This window comes from Carassius auratus, chromosome 27 (assembly GCF_003368295.1).
Source record: "Carassius auratus strain Wakin chromosome 27, ASM336829v1, whole genome shotgun sequence".
Classification (NCBI taxonomy): Eukaryota; Metazoa; Chordata; class Actinopteri; order Cypriniformes; family Cyprinidae; genus Carassius; species Carassius auratus.
The window spans coordinates 9,308,369-9,332,870 of NC_039269.1; the positions used below are offsets into that span (position 1 = coordinate 9,308,369).

Here is a 24,502-nt window from a genome sequence, read left to right on the forward strand (position 1 = left end):
GCACTTTATCAAACCATGCCATTTAACTACAGACAGTGTAAGAGTTTTAGGTGAACCAGTGGTTAAATATAGCCACACATATCTATGAAATTATGCACAGAGAAACTCGAAAGAATGAACTCAGAAACACAAATATGCGCCACAATCACATAAGCAGCACTCTGGGCACTCTTGTTTTTGGGAGGTGTTCATTTGCTCTGCCACAATACTTTAGGATCGATATTTTCACGTTCTGAAGGCTTCAAGTGCCAGTAAAACCAAGTAAAAATGCATATGCTTTTCCAAACAGCTGTAATTTTCGCTGCATTGCATGTAGGCGTTCTGCGCATGCGCAGTGTGAAACACAGGACGCTAGAAGAAGCTCCAGCGTATCAACTACCAAAGTCGTTTCTGTTTATCGAGCTTGGCATGACTGTATTTGAGAGTAACTGGGGTAAAACCTAAAGCTTCTTCGGTGTTTTCGTTGCGGTAGATCGACGAGACTTTCCATCCTGACCTGAATAATTTGTCACACTGCGCATGCGTGAAATGCGTTAAAAAATTTGACGTAATTAACGACAAACAACTAATTAACGTCGTTAACGCGCTATTTTTGACAGCCCTAATATATATATATATATATATATATATATATATATATATATATATATATATATATATATATATATATATATATATATATTGTACAACAAGAACAATGTTCTTTGATGTCATGATAGGCTTAAGGGCCCTCTAGACTAGAGTCAAATATCAAACATTTATTTATTTATTTATTTATTTATGTCTTTCTTACTCTTTCTTTGGTACCGTTCAGCGACATTGAGTTAACATGGCCTGTAAACCAAAATTAATTGGTGGATTTAACAGAAATTGTGGATTTACCAGAACCATGCTTTTCTACAAGTAGCCTTCTACTCCACGTTTACTGGCCTTCATCCAAAATAATTTATTTTTGCTAATATATTAATCAACTACGGGGTCTCTTACATACTTTTCACACGCTTTTGCGGAACCAATGATTTTGATAAACCTCTTTATATGGATTATAAGGAATCAAATTTTAAAACTGATACAGTCGTCATTGTCCAGAAGAAGGCGCTGTTGATATCCTGTCGAACGCTCTCCTTCACAGCTGACATAGGCTGATGGTCCCAAATACAGACTCAAGTTTGATTATGGTAACAGTCATGATTATGAAGGTAAAAAGGTACATAATCTAATACATTATATTAATTTGATGCGTGATGTTTACTCATTTTGTTTTTAAAAAGTAAAACTTATTTTGTTAAGTGTATAAAGTAATGTGTTGTCAGAGTGTCTCTATCAGAAGGGAGTTTCAAGCTTTTTGATGGCCAATTAAATATAATCCTGATCCCCTTCATAGAATATAAAATCAATACTTATTTATACTGTGTTAGAGAAATTATTAATTTTATACAGACCATGTTTTTAGCAAAATGTAATAATTGTTTGTGAACTGAAATCAAAATATGATTTTTTTTAATGTTGTTTTGTGTAGATTTCAAATAAATTTCAGTGTTGAAACACTGAAAGTGTCTTTATACAGATGTCACTTCCTGTTTTGTTTGTGTCTGTAGGTGATTTTAGCTCATAATTCAAACTTTTCCCCCCTTGTAATTCTGAGTGTATATCTCAAAATCCAGACTTTTTCTTCTTGCAGAGGTTCAAGGTTAAATCTCTCAGTCCAGATTTTTTTCTCTCTGAATCCACCCAACCATATATATATAAGAAAGGTAATTGGAAAAAAATTTTCTCTCACAAAGTTGATTATATTTTTGGAATACATATATATATATATATATATATATATATATATATATATATATATATATATATATATATATATATATATATATATATATATAGCAATTCTGAGTATATATCTTTCAATTCTGAGAGAATTATCAGAATTGCAAGGGGGAGGAAAATGACATATTTGTTGCAAAACAACTTGACTAACATTATAAATGGACTGTAGGGGAAAAATTATTAGTACAAATATAAGACAAAGTGCGACCCTTTTAATTAATCATCTAATACAGACAGATGTCATCGTCATTGAGGTTGTGTTCTGAAAGAGTTTGGTACATGAGCTAATGGGGTCGTGCATGTCACCCAGAAAATGCTCTCTGGGAAAAAAAATTGCTCAAACTGAAATGTTGGGAGCTGATTTTTTTTCAGCCCACTGACCCACTTTTCAATTGTTCTCAGCACCAGACAATAGAGACAAATGGTTTCATAACTGGTGCACAATACCTGTGTGTTATTCAGCATTATTGTTGCGCAGGTTTTTTTTATGTGAAGGGCTTGTTTGGGTGTCGTTTTTGTTTTCGTGTGACATGTCTTTATGTAACCTCCCTCTGTTGCCCCCTATAATTTTGAAAAAGCTGACAATTTCTCACACACAAACTCAAGTTGCCCTCTCATTTGCTCCAATTGTGCGTCAGACCCCAAGGCTGTGACGACATGAGTGGTTTCTCACACCCTTAACTTCTGTAGAGCTAAACTACATAAAAACAGTGTTGTCTTCTGCGATTGGCCTGGGTCAGCAAATTAGTTTTGAAAAAAGTTCTTGCAATATGTATTCATAAATCTGAAATTTTTAAATGTTTTTGAAAAATTGATTTTATGCTCACCGAAGCTGCATTTATTTGATTATACAGTAAAAACAGTAATATTGTTACAATTTAAATATACGATTTTCTATTTTAATATGTAATTTATTCCTGTGATAGCAAAGCTGAATTCACATGTCACATGATCCTTAAGAAATTATTCTAATATGCTGATTTGATGCATAAGAAATACTTCTTATTATCAATTTATATGATTGTGCTGCTTAATATTTTGAATGAAACTGACTTTTTGGGGGTTAAAGATTTTTTGATAAATAGAAATTTAGAGTGGAAATGAATATATTTTCTAATATTAATGCCTTTCGTGTCTCCTTTGATCCATTAATTAATATTTTTCTTTAAAAAAAAAACAAGAATAATAATATTTTCATTGGTAGTGTTAGTCGAAAATATTTTCTGCAAGTAAAGACACAAACTTTTATGTTTTACCTTTTGACATTACACTATTTTGACAAAACTTGTCTGTGCAGTAAATGCACAGTTGCCTCACTTCTAAAATAATGTGTTTAAACTTGGACAACAACAACAAAAACAAAAAATGTTTGGTTTGTCAAAAATATGAGCTTTACATTTTTGTGCTTTTAAACCTAATCCATTGCTTCATACACTTCCAGTCTTCTGCAAGTGCATTACTTTAGACATTAGTTTGTAAAAATCATTTTCTGAGGTTATCAACCAAATGCCACAAATCGTGTAAAGCTGAATGGTTAATTAACCAAGAACATTGCTTTAGTATGAAGTTGTCTGCTATTCATTGGTCTTTCTGGTCACTTTTTCCTAACAGAACACTACTACTGAAAGTCTCCTCCATTGCTCTCTCCCTTTTTCCAAAACTTTTTCCTTGAATCCAGCTTTTGCCTTTAGTGCTGTGATCAGCATCTTGGAGGAGAGGGGAAGAGCACCACAAAGTGGACAAGAGAAACCGAAGGGACCGGAGGGCAGATTAATCAGGCAACATCAAAGAGAGCAGCAGGGCAAAGGGAGGGAATGGGGCAAAAGATGAATGGAGACCAGCCGCCTGTTTTTTTTTTTTTACATGCCATCCCTCAGTGCTTCAGTTGGCAGTAGGATGGCAAAACCATTGTGGAGGGGCCACATGGTACGCCTGGAACACACTGTCGGCTCCTGTTATTATTCTCCATGCCAAAAAAGGAGAAGAATGGAAGACAGGGAGACTCTTACTCTTTAATTCCATCTTCCCATTTGATATCTTTCGATCTGTTTACGTTTTTCTCTTTTTTTTTTTCAGTATTTTAAAGCATTATTCACCAGGACAACCCTTAAATATTGCTTACAAAGTGATGAATTAGATGTTGGCTTGTTTCTGTCTTCTTACCAAACATCCACACTTTATCTCATGTGGTGCTGTTTTTCAAAGTAGGTCTTTCTCTCTCTCAGTCGTTAAGTGAAGCACTTTGAAAGTGGCCTGCTGCTCCGCATGCCCTCTCTGTATTCAGTTGCTCAGTTGGCTCAAACATAACTCCAATTTGGGTCTCTCATCCTGACTGCAGACTCAGCACACGTAGATTACACAATGTTCCTGTCTTGTCCTTTAGTTGGACTCACTAATCTCTGCACACTTTGTCACAAAGCCTGTCATGAGTCCACTTTAAAGAGACACTACAACCCTGATACCATGTGACAACATAAAATTAATGTTTCATTATCACCACACCCTGTCTTATTTGAGAAAAGAACAGTCATTCAATTGTAATGTGCCATTATTTCATGAATCAATTGGAGCCAGAAAAGGTTGCAAACCACTGGCAAAAACTATTCTCTGATGATGTTTGCTTTTATAATTTTAAAAATGGAAGAAAATTCAACTATGAATTACTATGAGGGAGTAGTTTAATCTACCAGTTACCACATAATATGTTTATTTTATTTTAAAAGGAATCATTTTCATCTGAATATAAACATGTCAAGCCATTCCTATGAAACAACAGGAGAAATGAGACTTCCATATACTCTACAATGATTTAGTCGTTCTTTTATGCAGAGCTCAGCATTAGATTTGATTTTGTGAAACAGATATTGAAAAAAGTTAAAATTTGATTTTAATATTGAACTTCAGTTTGTTTTTTGAAATGTCACTGAAAAAAGTTTTCGAAAAAGATTTACAGTAGAAAACAACTTCTGGGACTGCCAAACAAATTAGCAAGCAAAACCCAAACTTTTCTACGAACCCTCTGCCACTAGAGAGTAAACAAATGATGAACTGTTGTTTTTTAATGTTGTATGTTTTTATGCAACGAAGCTATGCTGAGCTGAGAAAGATGCAATGATCTGTACTGACAATATTTTAATGGAGCACATAAAAGCGTGAAAGTGATCAAGGAGGTCGGCGTGCCTGTGATCACCACATTCGCTCGCTTTGAACTCTCAGGGAGGAGCACAATGCTCTCATTCAGAGATTGGCTGAATGACAGATGCTCCCTCTCTCGTTCTCTCTCACCCCCTCCTCTCAGTCTTTCCCTAACGTTAATGAATTCAAACAACCCGCCCCCTACCCATCCAGCTCTCTTTCTCTTACCCTCTTTTTCTCTCACCACAGAAAATTTCCAGCATTGGCAAGTTCCTCGTGATTTGCTCTCATCGTCTTAATGAATTCAACTGGGAGTGCATTGGCCCTGATGCCCACCCCTCAGGGAGAGGTCCAGTGCTTTTGCATATATCTGGAGGGCTGCTCCATGCTCTTCCATTGTTCCATCAGCTTCTTTCACCAACAGGTCCTCCGAGAGGAAGTGTGAGAAAAAGCTAAGCCAGCCAGGAGGTGGGACGCCTTGATACGAAAGGAGCTGCTTTGTGTCCATGCATTTGTGCTTTTAAGTGGAACTTCTTAAGAAAAACTCACCTGTGGACAGGTGAAGTGGAATCATGGGTGCAATGTCACTGCTGATGTTGATGTTGATTGGTTGGTGTGGTGGGGCGCCACCAGCGAGAGAAGTGTACAGAATGCCACAGAGTGCACTTAAAGGTAGGCCAGGTATTAGTCATTTTGGCTGTTTCTACATTCTTAGAAGAAAGATACAAAACTGTCACTGGGGCAGAACCCTTTCATAAGCTATTAATATGTACACTTTAGGTAGGTTACTGATACACAGCTATATGGTATTAACATGTACCATTTAAGGGTAAATAAAGTACAAATATGTATCATTGGATTTTGTACTTTAAGGTTCTGCCTCAGTGACTGAGAGTGTAAAACTACAAGTTGAAGATGCAATAACACTGTGACATCCAAACCAATCTCATGACTATGCTTTCTTTTTCTTTTTAATAATCCTGTTGCCAAAGTGTTGCAAATGTAGAACTGCTCAAAACAACAACAACAAAAAAAAAAACGTTCAACCAAAATGCAACCAGAGTCATTGTGTGCGACTTGTGTGCCATCACAGTGAGACTGTGTTCAGGAGTTTAGCGTAGTCACCACAGAGGCCAGAGTTCAGGTCGTTAATTAAGATCTCAATCAGCTTTGATGTCTCTCTCACTCTTTGGGATATAGAGAAGAGGGGACGGCTGAATGTGAATCGGTGTGTTTGAACTTTGTGTTTGGTGTCTTTAGTGCTGATTTGAGCATGACTTTGCTCACTTGTCCTGATGAAAAAACATTACTGGTAAAATACTGCACACATATAGATTTTTTTATATAAATTTTTTTTCCTAATGGATTTGTTTTTGCTGAAGAAATCTTTTCAGACTGTTTGCAAATGTTGGATCTCTCCCCACCTAACAGGGAACAGAAGAACGTTTTTGCAAGGTTCTCTTCAGCAATGTTGAAATAAAAATGTAATTCAAAGTCATCTGGTCTTTAATAACATTTGCAATTTTAGGGCAAAAACTTTATTTCTACATCATTCACAGAATTCGTGAATTGTTCAGAGAACATTCAAAAGTAACATTATCGTAATGTTTGCAAGATGATCAAATGGAATGTTCCCTTAATGTTTTTCTAACATATGCACAACCAAGAGTTTTTAAATGTTTCATTCTTAGTATATATTTTGTTAGTTGGGTCTCTGTCCTGTAGTTTTAGTATTTGTTTATATGCATATCTGACCATTTTATTGTTGAAACAAAAATATTTCATTCATCTTCTCTAATTCACACATAAACACCAAATCAACACAATTTTCTGCTCCACTGAGCTAAAATGTCAAATTTTTCTTCTTTATACCTACTTTTAATGTTTTTCTTTGATTTGCTTTGTATTAAATGTTTTGAGGGATGCACTCACTATTGCTTACATCTGTTTCTGCTTCTATCTGCAGCGCTGTCTGATAGAGGAACTGTAGTGATGGAGGCGGCTCTGTCCCGCGCTCTGTCTGCCGTAGATGCTGCCGTATCGGACCGCAGTAAGGTCGAAGCTGGCTGCAGAGGGTGTGTGCCCTGCCTGTTTCAGGACTGTGGACAGCGAAACGGCGCTTGTGGTAAGCTTGAATACACATTTTATTTGACTCTTTGACTTTAAAAACGGATGCTGATGGTGGTGGTTACTCCGTAGCATCTCCAGAGGACACACAGTCAGAGCCGACCTGTGAGGTCATATCTCGCGCCCAGAAGGAAGCTGATGAAGGAGAGAGGAGCTGGTTGCTGAGTCAGGCCTGTGGCTTCTACAGACATCGTTGCACACCTGCACAGGTGAACAAAGACCTGTGCATCAGAGTCATGGGAGAGAGCTGCAGCGCTCGGGTCCTGCAGTGCAGTCTGCTCAACACCATGCAGAACCTGGAGCCAGCCACACAGACCACAGCACAGGGTAAAAAAAAACAAAAAAACACAAAAATAAAAAAATTCAGTGGATTATGTAAACATACTAAGAACTTTCAAATGTTTCTTTAAAAATCAACCTTTAGTTTTACTGATATATAAATGATAAAGGTCCCTTTTAATGTAATTTCAGCTTTGACATTGATCATTTGGCTTCCTTTATGTAGCTGTGTGTGGCCAGCGTTTCGCCGTCTCGCAAAACCTGACACAGCCTCGCTCTCGTATCATGGGGGGATCTCCTGCTCCTCTGGGCAGCTGGCCATGGCTGGTGAACCTTCGGCTGGATGGGGCTCTGATGTGTGGGGGTGTTCTGGTTGACAGCTCTTGGGTCCTCACTGCTGCCCACTGCTTTGCTGGGTAAAAAATACATATACATGTATTACAAAATACATACCTACATAATTTAGAAACTTAATGTTAGGCGGGATATCTTCAGTGTTTGGAAGTAATTAGTTATGTGCAATGGCATTAAAGAATCTAATTACAAAATAAATAGAACTATAATAAGTTACAGTTAGTGAGAAAAAATTACAGTTACTTTTGAAAATGTCTAAAACGATTATCTGAATATTTTTACACACACATACAGATTTAATTGACATATTTCCCAAATTGCATTTACTGCTCTAAAATATGTGAGGAGGCATTTGTGTTTTATTCTTTAAGATTGACCAAGGCATTCTATCTTAGTATCTATCTTAGCTATTAAACTATTTCCCACGATCTTAAAGTAAAAATAAGTGCTAAAGTCTGATCTTGTGGTGGCTGTGCTTTAATATATATATATATATATATATATATATATATATATATATATATATATATATATATATATATATATATATATATATATATATATATATATATATATATATATATATATATATATATATATATATATATATATGTGTGTGTGTGTGTGTGTGTGTGTGTGTGTGTGTGTGTGTGTGTGTATAAAATCTTAATTCATAAAACATTTGTTAGAAATTTTGAAAAGTAATCCAAAAGTTATTAAATGTAATCAGTTACATTAATAAAATAATTGAGATACACGGCTTATTACATTTTTAATAGGGTAACTTGTAATCTGCAACCTAATACATGTAAAAAATAACCTTCGCAACTGTTGCATTTCTACTTTAAAATCTCGCTATTGGTATGGATAAGAAATTTTCCACTGAAGGCACTAAATGATTTTGCACTTTTATAGTCCTCACGTAGCCCTGCCCCTTTTCAGCACTGCGCTCGTTGTCTTCTGTCCTATGGTTTGTATTTCCACAGCGTAAGGTCAAAGTCAAAAGAAATTTATGAATGAAACGCTAGTTTTTAAATCTTCCTGGTCAACTGACATTTGTTGTTACTAACACTATGATCATTATAATGAACATGATAACTTTCATTAGCTCTACAATAAGTCAAAACACTTCACCAGCTAATTACTCTTTAACAGTGAGCTCCCGCAAAAATGTAAGTTTTTCTGTGCATTTGTCTCTCTGACGCATAAGGTCTATAAAACAGGTGGATTGTTTTATTAGCGACTTGTTGTAAAATAGGTGAACAATACACAATTTTAACAGCAATTAAATGTGCCATAACATTAAAAATAAATAAATTGTGCTTTGTGGTACTGTTCTATTTGTGAATGTACTTATGTACTTATTTTGTGAACATATAAAATGTATCTCCCCAAACAGGAGCCGTGGTGAGAGTTACTGGACAGCTGTAGTGGGAGAGTTTGACCTCGCAAAAACTGACCCTGATGAGCAGATCATGAAAGTCAATCGCATCATCGCTCATCCAAAGGTAAACATAAAAAAACTTTGTTGTAATACTATATATCTAAAAATATTTAAAACAATGCAGAATGTTTTATTATTATTAAATGTGTCCCATCTGTGTCCAATGTTTTCCTCTTGGTGTAGTTTAACCCAAAGACATTTAATAACGACATTGCCCTGGTAGAGCTGAGTTCTCCAGTTATTCTGTCTGAACGGGTCACACCTGTCTGCTTGCCCTCTGACCTCGATCCACCGGCTGGTACACCCTGCTTGGTGGCCGGCTGGGGCTCTTTGTATGAGGGTAAGACAATCTGCATAGCTAATATTTTAGAAAAAGAGCTCAGTAATATCACACAATGTTTGCTTAAAATGCCGTGAAGTGTTATGTTATGTTTGTCTTGATTCTCTGTATGAGTGTAGACGGACCCTCTGCAGATGTGGTGATGGAGGCAAAGGTGCCCCTGCTGACTCAGAGCACCTGTCACAGTGCACTGGGGAAGGAGCTGCTCACGAACACCATGTTCTGCGCTGGGTACCTGTCTGGAGGCATTGACTCATGCCAGGTATCTCCACGTTATCATCCTAGCTTGCATTATGAACACCACACCTGATGAAGAAACATCATATCTGCTTCATAAGCACTGCATCTGACTCGAATATGTCTACAGGGTGATTCTGGAGGGCCGTTGATCTTCCAGGACAGTTTATCAGGACGGTTTCAGCTGTTTGGCATCACCTCTTGGGGGGATGGCTGTGGGGAGAGGGGAAAGCCTGGCGTTTACACACGGGTCACCGCCTTCTCTGATTGGGTCATGACAGAGATACAGAGTGAGTTGCTCAACATGTTGCACACACAATACTGAAACAAAGAAATCTCCACTGCCTTGAGTTTAAACCCTCCTACTCTTTCTGTGAAAGGTAACAAATCCAAATTGTGTGGAAAGCCACAAATCCTGCAAAATCTTTTTTATATTCCCTTCTCCAAATTCCAGAGTCTTTTGGGAGTCGGGAGCCCACATGTCCTGAGCTGCTTAAGACAACAGAGCTGTCTGAAGAACAGCAGATGTCAGAATTCACCACGCTCTGCCACTTCTACACACTATCCTGCTCTCCAACCCTCGACCCCTCTGCCTGCCAGCGTCTCGCTCAGGACAAATGCCAAAGCCGGTTTAAAAAGTGCCGTAAGTCATCCAGACCAAATTACATATTTCAACAGAATTAACCTACAGTACAGTACAGTACAAGTGCTACTTTGGATGTGCATACTCATTATTTAATATGAAAATTTTCCAGTGTTTGGAATAATAGTAAAGTCAGTATACTATGAAGTAACATAAATGGAAATATGTAGTTTTGTTGACTAGCTCTGCACCTTAAAAGAGTGTATTCTGTGATGCTTTTTAAACTGCATCGAAGGAGTTTTGCATGTACTTTGGACACTTTTTGGCTTACTTCTATGAAATTCATCAATTTAAAAAAATGTGAATTTAAACTAGTTTTAAAAGAAATCTACATGTAACTTTAACTTTAACTTTAAGCTCATAAATTTATCCTAGTGAAGGGTGAATACTGTAAACTACAGTGTATTTGATTTCATGTTAAGTAAACTTAAATTGGGGGTGAAATGCTCGTTTTCACTCAATAGCAGAAGTGCCCTAAGGACCCATATAAGGAAATTCCGCTCCATCTAACGTCACACAGAGCCATACTCGAAAAAAACTTTCCGAAACTTGTGACAAACCGGAAGGAGTATTTTTGGAACAGAAATACTCCTTCAAACATACAACTTAATTTTTGAAACTTTGTCCATGTTTAGCATGGGAATCCAACTCTTTAACAGTGTAAAAAACTCAGTATGCATGAAATAGCATTTCACCCCCCCTTTAAGGTGCACTTTAAATATCTTGCTTTTAAAGACTGATATTATTCAAAGATCATAAAATCCTCATCAGTAGTGATATTAGGCTTAAAATTAAGAAATGTGCGTTATTCACAAGTGATACTCCAAATAAAGTTTAATTTCCATTTTATAAAGACTCAAACAATATGTCAGTAAACATAAATAAATAGATTTTAACTATGCTTACATTTAGTCATTTCATGGTGTACTTTTAAAAAATAACGTAAAAACAGTAAAACAGTGTTTTATTTGAATATATTTTAAAATATATTTCCCTTTCCTCCAGCTACTGCCTTTCTCACCGTCCACTGTCTTTCTCTTTACAGAGCTGCATTCCTTCCTGCAGACTCTGCTGGACTTGCTTCAGAGGGCCGATGACTATATCAGAGATAAAGTCGATCTGACCTTCTTCACTCAGACTCTTCCTCAGTTAGTGGAGAATGTGTACAGCTCTGCTCATATACCACGAAGACGCAGAAATGCATTTGAAACAGGTAGAGCCATTAAACTTTCCTGATTTTTTGCTTCAATCAGAGCACATGAGTATGTATACAATGCATTCCAGAATGAAATATCTTTCAGAATCTGTATTTATTATTCTCCATTTTGTTATACATCTAACCAACAAATTATTCTCAAAGAGCAGGTAGGCCGGCCAGCACTATTCCAGAAAGTGGGCCCCCTGGTGGACGACTGGGAGAGCTACCTTACAGGCATTGCTGAAGATCTGGATCAAAACAAAGAACTGAAGAACTCACAGGAACTGTCTCAGGAGCAACAACTCTTCACACCGGTAAACGTGTCTAACTTAAACTATGGCTTTAGATATGATGGAGCAGCATTTCACAATGAGCTAACGCTGATGGTCATTTGATGAAATTTTCAGGATGAGGACAGTGAAAAAGCACCTCTTCAGCAGCTCGACAGATCACTGCGCTCCTCCATTGCTATCCTGCGGTCCAAACTAGAATCATTGCACATTCCTGTCATACCAGAATTGGACTACCAACTGTTTCAGAGGGATTTCCCCATTACCAGCACTGGAAAACAACAACAGGATAATCGTGCCAAATCTAGGGAGTCTGTATTGTCAGCTGACATTTTGACTGCTCTGATATATAAAGCTCTGAGAGGAAGCGGCACAGGGAGTGTCACAGGACGTCCGGTGATGACAGCATCCCCTCGGGATGACATGGATACAACATCCAGATCTGTGGAGCCTTCAACACAACCGCTGAAACTCAAGAACCAGGAACCTTCTGACTCAGTGCTTGAAAAACACCCTGTCCCTACCCAGATGCCCTTGCTTCAACAGCCACTCTTCAAAAGTAAGAGTTAATAATGAACAACTGAGTGCCAAAATATTGAGGAAGAATAACAGGAAACTTTAATTCATAAAAGTTGTTAATAGGACTTTTCTGCAATTACTGGATTTTTTTTTCCACCTATTAAATTCAAATCATATATACTTTTAAAAAGAATTTATGTAAATACAAATACAAAAATAAAAGCTTCAGACTAAATTTAACATTTCAAAGACATTAGGACAATCAGGAATATTAATATAGTAAGCCTAATATATATTTATAAATAAAATGATTATAATTATTTGAATTAATTACAAAAAAATGCATTATTCATTTAATAAAAATAAAGACTAATTATTGTTTCAGAGCTCCTGTGGAGGAGAAAAAGAGATCTATACAAGCGACAGAAACGAGGAGCCAGTGAAAAAGGTACAGTTTCTCGTTTCTCGTTTCATTTACATTTTGCATTTCTATTCATTGGAAATTGTGTCATAGAGCCTACACACGTCAGCTGTGCCATTCATATGATTTGGAGGAATATGAGGTTAACATTAGATTTATATTAAGGAATCTGAGTTTTTATTATTTACTGTTTTTAAAGGCTTTGTTCTCTGTGTTTTGTAGTTTGCTCAGGAGTGACTGAATCAGCTCAGCTGGTCAGCACCACCAACGAGATGTACAACTGGATCCTGTCTGTTCCTTCTAACAGCATAAACATGATCTTCCAGGAGGTGAGTGTGTGTGTGTCGCAGAAGGTACTAGACACACTCTGCAGAAGTTGTATTAGATGATAATATATACGCTACTGTTTAAAAGTTAGGGGTCTTTAAGTTTTTGTAATATTGAAAGTAGTCTCTTATTCTCACCAAAGCTGCATTTATTTATTATTATACAGTTATATTACTAATAAGTTATTCTTGTGATGGCAAATCCATCACTCATTACTCCATTCTAATAAATCATTCTAATATGCTGATTTGCTTTTCAAGAAACATTTCTTCTTATTATCAATGTTAAAAACAGTCGTGCTGCTTAATATTTTGGTTTTCAAGGATGACAAAAGACAAAAAAAGTACTATAAATGCCTTCTACATTACCTTCACTTTTGATCAATTTAATGCACCTTTGTTAAAAAAAATCTATATAATTTTTTTTTAAAATCTACTTACCCCAAACGTCTGTAATCTATGTTGTTTCTGTGGTGCTGGATTTTAATTTTGTATGTATCTCTTTATGTGTGTTCATCATCTCAGGTGCTGGTTGACCTGAATTCTAAGAATGAACGTGGTTTGTATCAGTCCCGGATCAAGGCCACTGTTGGTGGGCGACCTTTGACCTTTTATAGCTTGGTGGGTTTAGAGAATGAGGCTTTCTACCGCAGCATGCCACGCATCATCGCCATTGCCTTTGGTGCTCTAAAAACGTAAAACACACTCATGTATGCTGCTGAAATTATACTTGAGCTGAAATGGCATCCCCAACATTAAACGTTTTTACATCCTTGACTCTCTAATGTGATCTGCTGCTATGGAAATGACTGGAAGGGGCCTCTTTTCTAGAGTCATCACAGGACAGCTGCCACTTTTGAGTTGGTCATTGCATACTGAGACTGGACTGACGGTGACTGTATGTCCACCCTGACTTAACTTATTTCACAGGGACAGAGGTTGATCCTCCTGTCTGTGCTGCAAACTGTACAGATATTATATTTGATGTTTGTTATATATTTATTTGTATTTTTTATATGAAAAAAAAAATCAAGAATAAAATGGAGTGAAAGATTTAACCATATTTAAATAAATGTTGATCTCATGAGCGTGTCAAGAACTCTTTTTTTTAATTACCTATATATATATATATATATATATATATATATATATATATATATAAAGTATATGACAGTGCATTGATATAATAAAAATGCCATTGTGTTATACAGTATGAGCTACAATATTTTTTATTAAATTGAGCAATTCACTTTCATTTTAACCTCCCTCTTTCTTCCTTTCTTTTTCTTTTTCCCATTCCCCTTTATTCCTTCTTTTCTCATTTTTGCTCCTTCCCCTTCTCCTCCTTTCACTTTTTAATTTTTTCACTTCCTTTTTTTTTTCCAGGTGTGTATTTCACACCATTCTAATCTTTAATTCCTGTTGTATTTATTTAACCCATTCTTTTAACTCATATTTCTACTTGCACTACTGCTGACTCTCATGTAACAATTCTATTTCAGATTTATGGGAAAAGGAAGTAACGTCTGCCAGAAATCACCTTATTTAAAGACTTGTTTACCTTCCCTGAATCTGTACTTGCTATGATCATGTCAGTTCGTGGCAGCTGAACATCTCTGTCAGCAGGAAGCAGTGCTGGAACTCAGGGAGTCTTTTTTGGCTCAGATTTAGTGTCTGAGGGGTTTTAGTATACGGGAACTGTCCTAATTGTGCTGTTCCACAACAGGTGTCCCTACATTACTAACAAACATCATTCTGATTCTTTATTTGGAGCTGATGACAATCCTCTGGGCTTCAGAATGAGCACTAAAGATTCTGGAGGATCCTAAAGGAACACTGAGAAATGCCATGCTGCATGGTTGATAGTTGACAGTTGCAGCTCATTGTCTGTTCCACCTTTAAAAAGAATTCGTAAGAGGTTTCTTAGGTGCAATGTAAATTCACTTTCAGTGCCAATCAACTGTAGCTTCACAGTTTGACATGTTTATATGATCCTTGAGTGTGTTTCGGGATCAGTTTGGGCCCCCTGTACTTCTGAATGGACAAAAATAATGCATGAGATGGTGTGGTGGATGCCAGAAGTACTGTCACAGAAGTGTTGCAAACAGCTGTTGTGTTGATATGTTCTTGCGTAATGATTGACAGGATTGGATGATCTAGCTACTCTTGCACTCTAGTTTAGAATTTCACTTTAATCTCTTGCAAATCTCGAATCTCTGCCAGATACTGCAAGGATTCCATTATATTCTATTCGGATGGAATTATATGGAAATAGTTTGTATCAATAAGCCCTGCATCTCTGATCCTCAAACGAACAGCCAGTCTAGAATCCATCATTCCAAAATTCCAAAGTGTTAAAAATAAACCCCAGCACTCAATGGTGAATGATTGTAATGGTACAGGGTGGCAACACATGATATTTCTGAACTCTCTGTCTATGATCAAATATTATGAACCCTTGTTACCTGTAAAAATTACAGCTTTACTCATTAAAAACATAGTTTAATCACAGGATGTCGAATAAAGCATCCATCCATCAATCAATCCCCATCCTTTGTTCATTGCTTAGTCTGTCTGACCATCTGTTTTTATATTTATTCATTTGTTTGTTTGAACTGTTCATTTACACTGGACACCCAGTGAACCAGCTTATGAGGCAATAATAACCTATATAATAATATTCAGACTCAGCTCATATACTTGAAATTGCTGTTTAACTGGAACTCTTTTGTTCCACTACCTGAAATGGTATATTTTTTAATAAATCTGTGTTTTTAACGAATCAGCTGAGCGAATGATAAAATGACTCGAAACCTCAGTTTTGAAATGTCAGCCTTTTTGGGAAATAATGGACACGTATTCAAGTTTCTTATCTGATGTATCTCCAAGACATCTTAAAAAATAGCTGACTAAGTGCAGCTGTTATGAATGTATGCTTCAGAGATGCCATTAGGGTTATAATAATACACTAGACTAGAGGATGTGATCCCCATTAGCACCCGCTGACCCACAGTACAGCTCACAGATCGGCTCGCACTCTCAAACATTCCAGAAAACTGTCTATTCATGCAAAGAAACATGCATGAAATCTTTACTAAACACATCCAAATTTAAGCAAAGCCAATTTCCCAATTTGTAAATGAAGGAATTTATGATGTTATGACCCTCTTTGTCTCCCCAGAGGACAATCGTTAGATAGATATGAACATATGACAGCTGATGACACACGTCTTTCCACAAATCATGCCTGGGACACCATCTGTGCACTGACTTACTGTAACTATATCTTTCTGCTTTACATCAGAGAGAAACAGATAGAGCGAATACAACTAGTTCCTGTGACCCTGTTTTGAGGTCTTTGATATGTGTGTGTGCGCATGTGTGTATGGTGACAGCTGACACACAGTATGGGTACAGACTGTGTGGGCATTCTGAAAATAACAATGAGAATTCTAGTTTGGAACCACACCTATTTTTCCTGTAACCCTTCCCATTCCTAAACAACTGTGTTTTCCTCACACACACACACACACACTGAGCAGGTGCTGGAGAGCCCTTCTTCACTAATGCTGCTCTGAGGATAAAGACATGGATCCGACCACTTCCACAAAAACCGTCTGGTTATGGATGCTTCTATCATTCTTATTCTCTGGTAATACAATCTGTTTTTTTCCCAGCTATTTTGTGAACTAATCCAGTTCAACACATGCAGACTGTCATAAACAATATGTTGTAGAAAGACAATTGAAAAGAAATTCTGGCAGACAAATCCTTCATGGCACCACTGGACTTTACATGTTCACACTTAGTCTTTTTGAAGTGTTAAAGTTAGAGAATGTAGTGTCAGCATGCTAAACTGTCAAACAGGGTGTTAAATAGGGTGTTAAATCCTTGTTGATTTGCACGAGTATAACGTACAGTAAAAGCTTGCCTAATATATAAACATATATCTGCTTTTGTAATAAGGATATTTATTTTAACTGTAAAGATCTAATGTGTGTGTACTCAGACCAACCAAGACAAAGGACAGCAAGAAGACTGAGAAGACACTGGAAAATCCACAAACTGCACTTTTACCGGAACTAACTTCAGTTTTATGAAAATAAATAAATTGCAATGCTTTTAAACTAATCTAAGAACATCCAGAGCATTTATGACATCAGTTTTGGGTTTTCATATTTTTATTTTGTGCAAAATACATCTTTTGTTTTGTAATTTACCTTACAATCTTAATATGAAATATTATGAAATATGAAATGTTTAGCTCGAAATGGTTTCATTATCTTCTTTGAATCCCACATGATTTGATATTTTAAACTAACTTAAATAAAAAAAAAACAAGCACGGACAATTTATAACTTATAACAACAAATTATTACTTATGTTAAAGTTGTAATAACTAATTTCAGTAATATTTTTTACCGTTGTGCAGAGTACAGTAAAACATTTCCAAATGTTTTTTTTTTTTTCAAATTATCTTATATAATTGTGTGGAAAGGTTTTCCTTATTTAAAATTAATTAAGTGAACAATTTGTATTTTTATTATTTATACAATATATATGTACAAGAACTTTTTTTGATGAACAATTAAATGAAGAATTGAATTGAAATGGTATGCTGTGTTTCAGATGTTACCTGTAATCTAGAAGGATCTCTGCACAGAGATCTAATGGTGGGATACAACAAGAACATACGGCCTATGGAGAACCATGGTGACATCATCGATGTGAAGATCAAGATGACCCTCACAAACCTCATTTCTCTGGTAAAGCTCTGCATGTGTGTGTATACACACTGTAAATATGTGTGTAATATGTGACTCTGTGGTTTATCATCCTTTCTCCATGTTCAGAATGAGAAAGAAGAGACCCTCACCACTTGCGTTTGGATTGAAATGGTAGGAATAATCACATCTGTGTATATGCAAACAGCGATTTCAGAGAAAAATACCTTTCTTTCTCTCTCTTTGCAGAAATGGCATGATTATCGACTCTGCTGGGCTAACAGGACAGGGTTTGAGGTCTATGAGAACATCACACGTATGCGTCTTCCCTCTAAAGCTATCTGGCTGCCGGACATCGGCCTGGAGAACAAGTGAGAGACTAAATTATTGATCGATTTGATTATGCAGATCATCCAAAAGACAGAAACTAAATCCTAAAAAAAAAGTTGCAGTAAAAATCATCATATCACTGTTTCTTCAACTTCGTTTTAGTTTATAGTTATGAAAATAACTAGTCTGAAATGTGCAAATCTGAGTATTTTAGTCCATCAAATGTGACCTATTAAACAGGCCTACCTTTTTGTGTTTGTGTAGTGTGGATGGGCGTTTTGAGGTGGCGCTCTACACTAACGCTCTGATAGATCCTGATGGTGGTGTGGTCTGGTTGCCTCCGGCCATCTACCAAAGCTCCTGTGCCATCAAAGTCAACTACTTCCCTTTTGACTGGCAGAACTGCAGCATGGTGTTCAGGTACGGCTGATCCATCTGTCTTGAGTGGTGGAAATACATGGAAATAAGAAGCTTTATTCTGGCTTACACTCTTTTTGCTTTCGCAGGTCTCAGACGTACAATGCCAATGAAATTAAACTGATGCTGTCAGACGAAGACAACATCACCATGGAGTGGATAGAGATTGATCCAGAAGCTTTTACTGGTACTAAACCTCCAGTAGCACATTATTATTATGATTTATTTTTTTTACCATAAAGACAAAGAAAGTAAAATATGCTTGTTGGGTGCTATTTGAATTGTAAAACCGTGACTGCTGTAAATTAAAGTCCTGCAAATCTTAGTAAACATACAGTCAACTTGCTAAACAGATATTATTATCATGTAAAGTAGTATATACGTGTGAATGGAGATATATACAATATAGCATATCTCAACAGTTTGATTACTTGAATCATCACAAAAACTATATAATGGCCCAGCTCTATGCTAAGTGACCATAAGGCAAGATATTGAGATGTTATAAATATTAACATCACAATCTTCTGTAAAGCTGCTTTGAAACAATATGTTTTGTGATACAAACAAATACAATTAACCTCCTAAAAAAAAAAAAAAAGTAATATCACATTTTTACTTCCCCATAAAAATGTATTAATGTCTGAATTCTAGACATTCTTTCTTCTCACTACCAGTTTACCAAGGTTTAATGTGGTAAGATCCCTAACCCCGAGGATGAGTATAGTAGGCTAATGCTTCTCTCAGCAAACAGCACTAATAATCATAATTGTGCATAAACATGCATTTTACTCTGTGCACTGATTGGTCAGAGAATGGAGAATGGGCTATTAAGCACCGCCCTGCTAAGAAGCTAGTTAACAAGCGATACAGCCCAGATGAGTTGGAGTACCAGGAGATCATCTTCTTCCTCATCATCCAGAGGAAACCACTGTTCTACATCAGCAATATCATCGTGCCCTGTGTCCTCTTCTCATCCCTTGGGTTGCTCGTCTACTTCCTGCCGGCCAAAGGTCAGGCTCAATAGCAAATGCTAAAAAATTCTGATGTGGCTGAATTCCAATAGGCTTGCTATTTCAGCAAGTTCTTACAAATGTACAGTGATTTATTTGTGTGGCTATTGATGTCACCCAGAGCCATTGACCAGTAGGGGCAATAGGAAAAACTTATATCATATAACTATATCATAATGAAGTGAATTAGTAACCTTTGCAGTAAAACAATCACTTTAACCTAAACTGTCATTTAGTTATGAAATCAATCATTTCTAATCAGTATGTTTGTGATTAGTATGTTGAACTAATTGTTTGTTTATAATAGCTGGAGGACAGAAATGTACTATGACTATTGCGATCCTGCTCGGTCAGACTGTCTTCCTGTTCCTTATTGCCAAGAAAGTGCCAGAAACTTCCCAAGCTGTTCCTCTCATCGGAAAGTGAGTCTGTGCTTTTATTCACTCATTACATATTTTCATCAGTTTCTGATATACTTGTATTCAATGTGTGCAACATAAGAAAAATAGTGTTCTTTTGGCAGGTATCTGATGTTTGTGATGTCGGTGACCACAATAACTGTGATGAACTGTGTGGTGGTGTTGAATGTTTCTTTGCGAACTCCAAACACACATCCTATGAGCAACACCATCAGGAAGGTAAAACAGAATTATCTAACTATTTTTTACTTCTTTCTTGTTGTCCTATCCAAAATTACTTAATGAAAAAGTTCTTATATAATAGCTTTTCCCTCCATTTTGGTGCTACTCAGGTCTTGTTGAACATCCTTCCTCGTCTGCTGAGGATGACGATGCAGCGCTGGAAACCTGAGCAGGAGGAAGGGGATTTTAAAATGTTTGCCCTGGGCAACGGCACTCCTCTTCGCCGCAGGAGACGAAGCTCTTTGGGATTAATAGCAAAAGCTGATGAATACATGTTCAGAACAGCACGCTCAGAGCTGATGTTCAGTCGACTGAAGGAAAGAAAAGGGCTGCTGAAGAACACTTTAGAGAAAATACGTGAGTTAAACTAGATTTCAAAAGTTTGGGGTTGGTTCATTTTTGGAAAGAAATTAATACTTTTGTTCAGAAAGAATGCATTAAAATTATTAAAAGTAAGAGAAAATACATTTATAAGGTTGGAAAATAGTTTAAAACTATTTTTTTTAAATAAATGCCCTTTTGCATTCTAAAATGTATATCACAGTTTCCACAAATATATTAAGGATCACAAAAAGAGTAATCGCTACTGAAAATTCAGATTTGCCATGACATATATATCTTAAAATATATTTTAATTGTGTATATATCTTAAATTGTAAAAATATTTCAACATATTAATGTTTTTTACTATATATTTCTTATTTTTGATGCAAAATAAAAATACTTATTACAAAAATAAAATAAAAATGTATAATAATTTTTTTTATAATTAATTAAAATATTAGAATAAAAATTTACTTCATGCGTTTATTTTTTTGATATCCTGTTTTATGTGAAAATATAGCATGTCAATTCACAATGATTTTTTTTTGTGACAATTTTTGACAAAAATTTACTTTGACTTTTATATGCCATGTCTTTATTTTATATCCTTTACATAATTCTACATTTTAAATAAACCATAAATTAAATATTTTAATATAGATTTTCAAATACTAGTTCATATATATAATATAGAAAAAGTTTATTATTAATTAAAATGTTTAACATTAAATCCAACTAAATAAAATTTTTAATAAGGTGGTTTTCTGTCCTTAAATTTGCTCTTTTGTGGTGTGACCTCAGAAAATGGTTTGGGAGGGAACACAGCACAGGATCTGGAATCCAGTTTGGCTTCAGCTTCACCAGAAGTGCAGCAGTGTGTGTCGTCCTGTAAACACATTGCGGAAAGTGCCAAGCACCAAAATGACTTTCAAAGTGTGAGTGACTGTTCCAGAATTCTCCAAACATGAGGCTGAATGTGTCTCTCGTTTACACAGGAACATTAGATGTTTGTGTCAAGGTTTAACCTTCCAATCCCAGAAAAACTGGTGCTGACTTCTGAATTTCAGTCATCCTTTCTTCTCACTCTGCAGGAAAATGAAGAATGGTTTCTGGTTGCCAGGGTGATTGACAGGATGTGCTTCATCGTCATGGCGCTGCTGTTTATACTGGGCACCATCGCAATCTTCCTGATGGGACATTTTAACCAGGCACCATCTCAGCCCTTCCCCGGAGACCCCAAAAAATACCTGCCTGAAATCTCACCTGGAGACATCACAGGCTGAACGCAAGTGTAAACCAAATGATAGACTCAGAGAAACCCCAGCAGAAGTCTCGAGGACTTTGTTGAAAATGCTCTGGAGACAAAAATCCATCAGATTGTCCATACTATGGCAAAAGTAGTAGTGCTACTGGCCAACAAATGTGATCGAAGGTCTCCAGAGAAGAGAGTTGGTTGGATCTGAACCCATTTGAGACTGGCTTCATTGAGCTTTGACGAGACGCTGATGGTTACGAAGGTCATGCTATTTGCGTGTCAATATCTTTATCACAGTATCACTTTAATTTTGTGTGGTGATTTAACAGTTGATGCTTTCCTGAAAATAAAGAGAACTTTAACTTTCTCTCACACGTAAATTATGATCTTCTGCATGAAATCATGTGAATTGTTTCAGGTTAGGTAATTTCACTCCTCTACCTCCACCTCAACTTGAGGAGGATCTACTAGGCTAGATCCGGGAAATAGAGAGCAGGTCGGGGGGAGGGGTGTTCAGTGTAGGAGTAGCATTACAACTAATAACACACTATCTGGAGCTTGTTTGGGAGCTGTTTCTCAGTAAAGAAAACCCTTATCCCATCACTATTGCACCTGCCCAGCATCTCCAAAAACCGCAGGACCTCAAATGGTAGGATATTCTCTTACACTGTTGTTGTTATTTAGCAGATGAATTGGTATTGGTTAAAGTGTTAACGTGATAGTTTGCCCAAAAATTCTGTTATCGTGTACTCACCCTCAAGTTGTTCCAAACTCTTCTGTTGATCATGAAAAATATATATTTTGAATGTTGGTAAACAAAAAGTTGCTAGACGCCATTTACTTAAATTGTAGTTTTTTTTTGTATTATGCATTTGGTAAAATGTCTTTCATGATCAACATGTTTTTATGTTGATCATGAAATGAAATGTTGATCATGTGTTTTTTTCAAGATTCAGGTTTGGAATAACATGAGAGTGAGTAAATGAAGGAATTTTTATTTTATGTTAAATTATGCCTTTATGTTTTAGTATAGTTATACAACAAATTATGGCTTGATCACAAACCTTTTGATTAAATAAATAAAAATCCAGAGTGGAATGAAAAAAAGTAATTAGTCAATTATAATTATTTACCCCTTTTCTCTGAAAAGTGTTGCTATTTTTTCATGGCTTTTTAAAAAAATGTATATATAAATAAATATATAAATAAATAATTAAAATATTAGAATAAAAAAATACTTAATGCATTTATTTTTTGATATCCTGTTTTATGTGAAAACACATTATTATATTATATTATATTATATTATATTATATTATATTATATTATATTATATTATATTATATTATATTATATTATATTATATTATATTATATTATAGCACATGTCAGTTCACACTAATTTTTTGTGACATTTGATAAAAATGTACCATGTTTTATCTCCTGTGTTTTCTCTCTCCAAATTAGGCCTCCCCATCTGTGACCACTCAGCCTCTTCCCTTCGGTCTGGAAAGGGAGAAACATATTGACATGCTCTTTAGAGCTTTCCACGGGCAGATTAGACCTACTACAGACAAGCAGGACCTCACTCCTGTGCTCCAGGATCCAGGCAGGACAAGACCTGGATGGAAAGAGACAGACAACGAAAGACTGGGAAAACTGTCTGTTCTGAGAACAGTCACAATACTTCATATGTATGCCAGGCCAGAACTGCAAGTTGACTAAAACATCAATGAAATAAATGTAGATAAGACTATTTTTTATGAGAAACATTTTTAATTTTTCATTTTAATGGTGGCTTAACAAAAATCATCACTCTCTTAACTTAGATAATTTAGAAGTTTCATCTGGTCTTGTTGAGATATATAGTTGAGTATCATAAGCATAACAATGGAAACTAATCCCATATTTTCTAATAATATTACCAAGTTGCAACATGTAAATTTAAAATAGCAGAGGACTTAGGACAGATCCTTGTGGCACTCCATAATTTACTGGTGTTAACTGAGATGACTCCCTTATTAAAAAAAAACAAAGTTGTAGCGAACATACAGGTAAGATCTAAACCATCTTAAAGGTTGCCCTTGAATACCTTTATAGTTTTGTAATCGATCTATGAATGTATCATGATCTACAGTAGTGTTAAACAAAGCACTAAGATCAAGTAAAACTGAAACTTGACTGAAATACTTCATAGAGATCATTGATCTCTATAATAATAATAAAGATAATTATTATTATAATAGTCACACTACTCACACACTAATAGTTATTATAATAATTAAAATAATGAAAATTCTGTTTAAAAGTTTGCGTTCAGGAATTTATTAACTTTTATTTAAAATAAATTTTTATTTTTATTTAGCAAGGATGTCATATGTCAAAAGTGGCAGTGAAGACATTTATATATATTGTTTTAGATAAATCAATTCTGTTCTTTCCTGTCCTTCAGAGAATAATAATAGAAAAATATTTCCACAAAAGCATTAAGCAGCACAATCAGTTTACTATTGATAATAAGAAATGTTTCTTAAGCACCTAATCAGCATATTAAAATGACATGTATATAATATATATAAATATAAATAACAATGAGTTGTTCATAGAGAAAAAAGTTTAATATACATCTCAATTATATGAATGTAAAATAATTCTA

General features: G+C 35.7%; 3 protein-coding genes across 3 annotated transcripts; all 3 read left to right on the forward strand.

Annotated features, from left to right (window-relative positions):
* The first annotated feature begins 5,227 nt into the window (after positions 1-5,227).
* Positions 5,228-12,447, forward strand: prss56 (serine protease 56). The gene is made up of 12 exons (XM_026207201.1): positions 5,228-5,637; positions 6,932-7,090; positions 7,165-7,419; positions 7,598-7,787; positions 9,125-9,233; positions 9,353-9,509; positions 9,629-9,771; positions 9,877-10,036; positions 10,201-10,389; positions 11,435-11,602; positions 11,750-11,901; positions 11,995-12,447. Exons 1-12 carry the CDS (start codon positions 5,538-5,540, stop codon positions 12,445-12,447), a joined length of 2,235 nt encoding a protein of 744 aa, XP_026062986.1. The 5' UTR covers positions 5,228-5,537.
* A 617-nt stretch (positions 12,448-13,064) lies between these two features.
* Positions 13,065-14,105, forward strand: LOC113045417 (serine protease 56-like). The gene is made up of 2 exons (XM_026205804.1): positions 13,065-13,146; positions 13,669-14,105. Exons 1-2 carry the CDS (start codon positions 13,090-13,092, stop codon positions 13,840-13,842), a joined length of 231 nt encoding a protein of 76 aa, XP_026061589.1. The 5' UTR covers positions 13,065-13,089; the 3' UTR covers positions 13,843-14,105.
* A 2,566-nt stretch (positions 14,106-16,671) lies between these two features.
* On the forward strand, positions 16,672-22,214 carry LOC113045390 (acetylcholine receptor subunit gamma-like). Its single transcript, XM_026205766.1, has 12 exons — positions 16,672-16,795; positions 17,773-17,909; positions 17,997-18,041; positions 18,117-18,238; positions 18,462-18,617; positions 18,704-18,801; positions 19,427-19,627; positions 19,935-20,049; positions 20,151-20,265; positions 20,379-20,625; positions 21,394-21,527; positions 21,684-22,214. Exons 1-12 carry the CDS (start codon positions 16,732-16,734, stop codon positions 21,873-21,875), a joined length of 1,626 nt encoding a protein of 541 aa, XP_026061551.1. The 5' UTR covers positions 16,672-16,731; the 3' UTR covers positions 21,876-22,214.
* Positions 22,215-24,502: the final 2,288 nt, after the last annotated feature.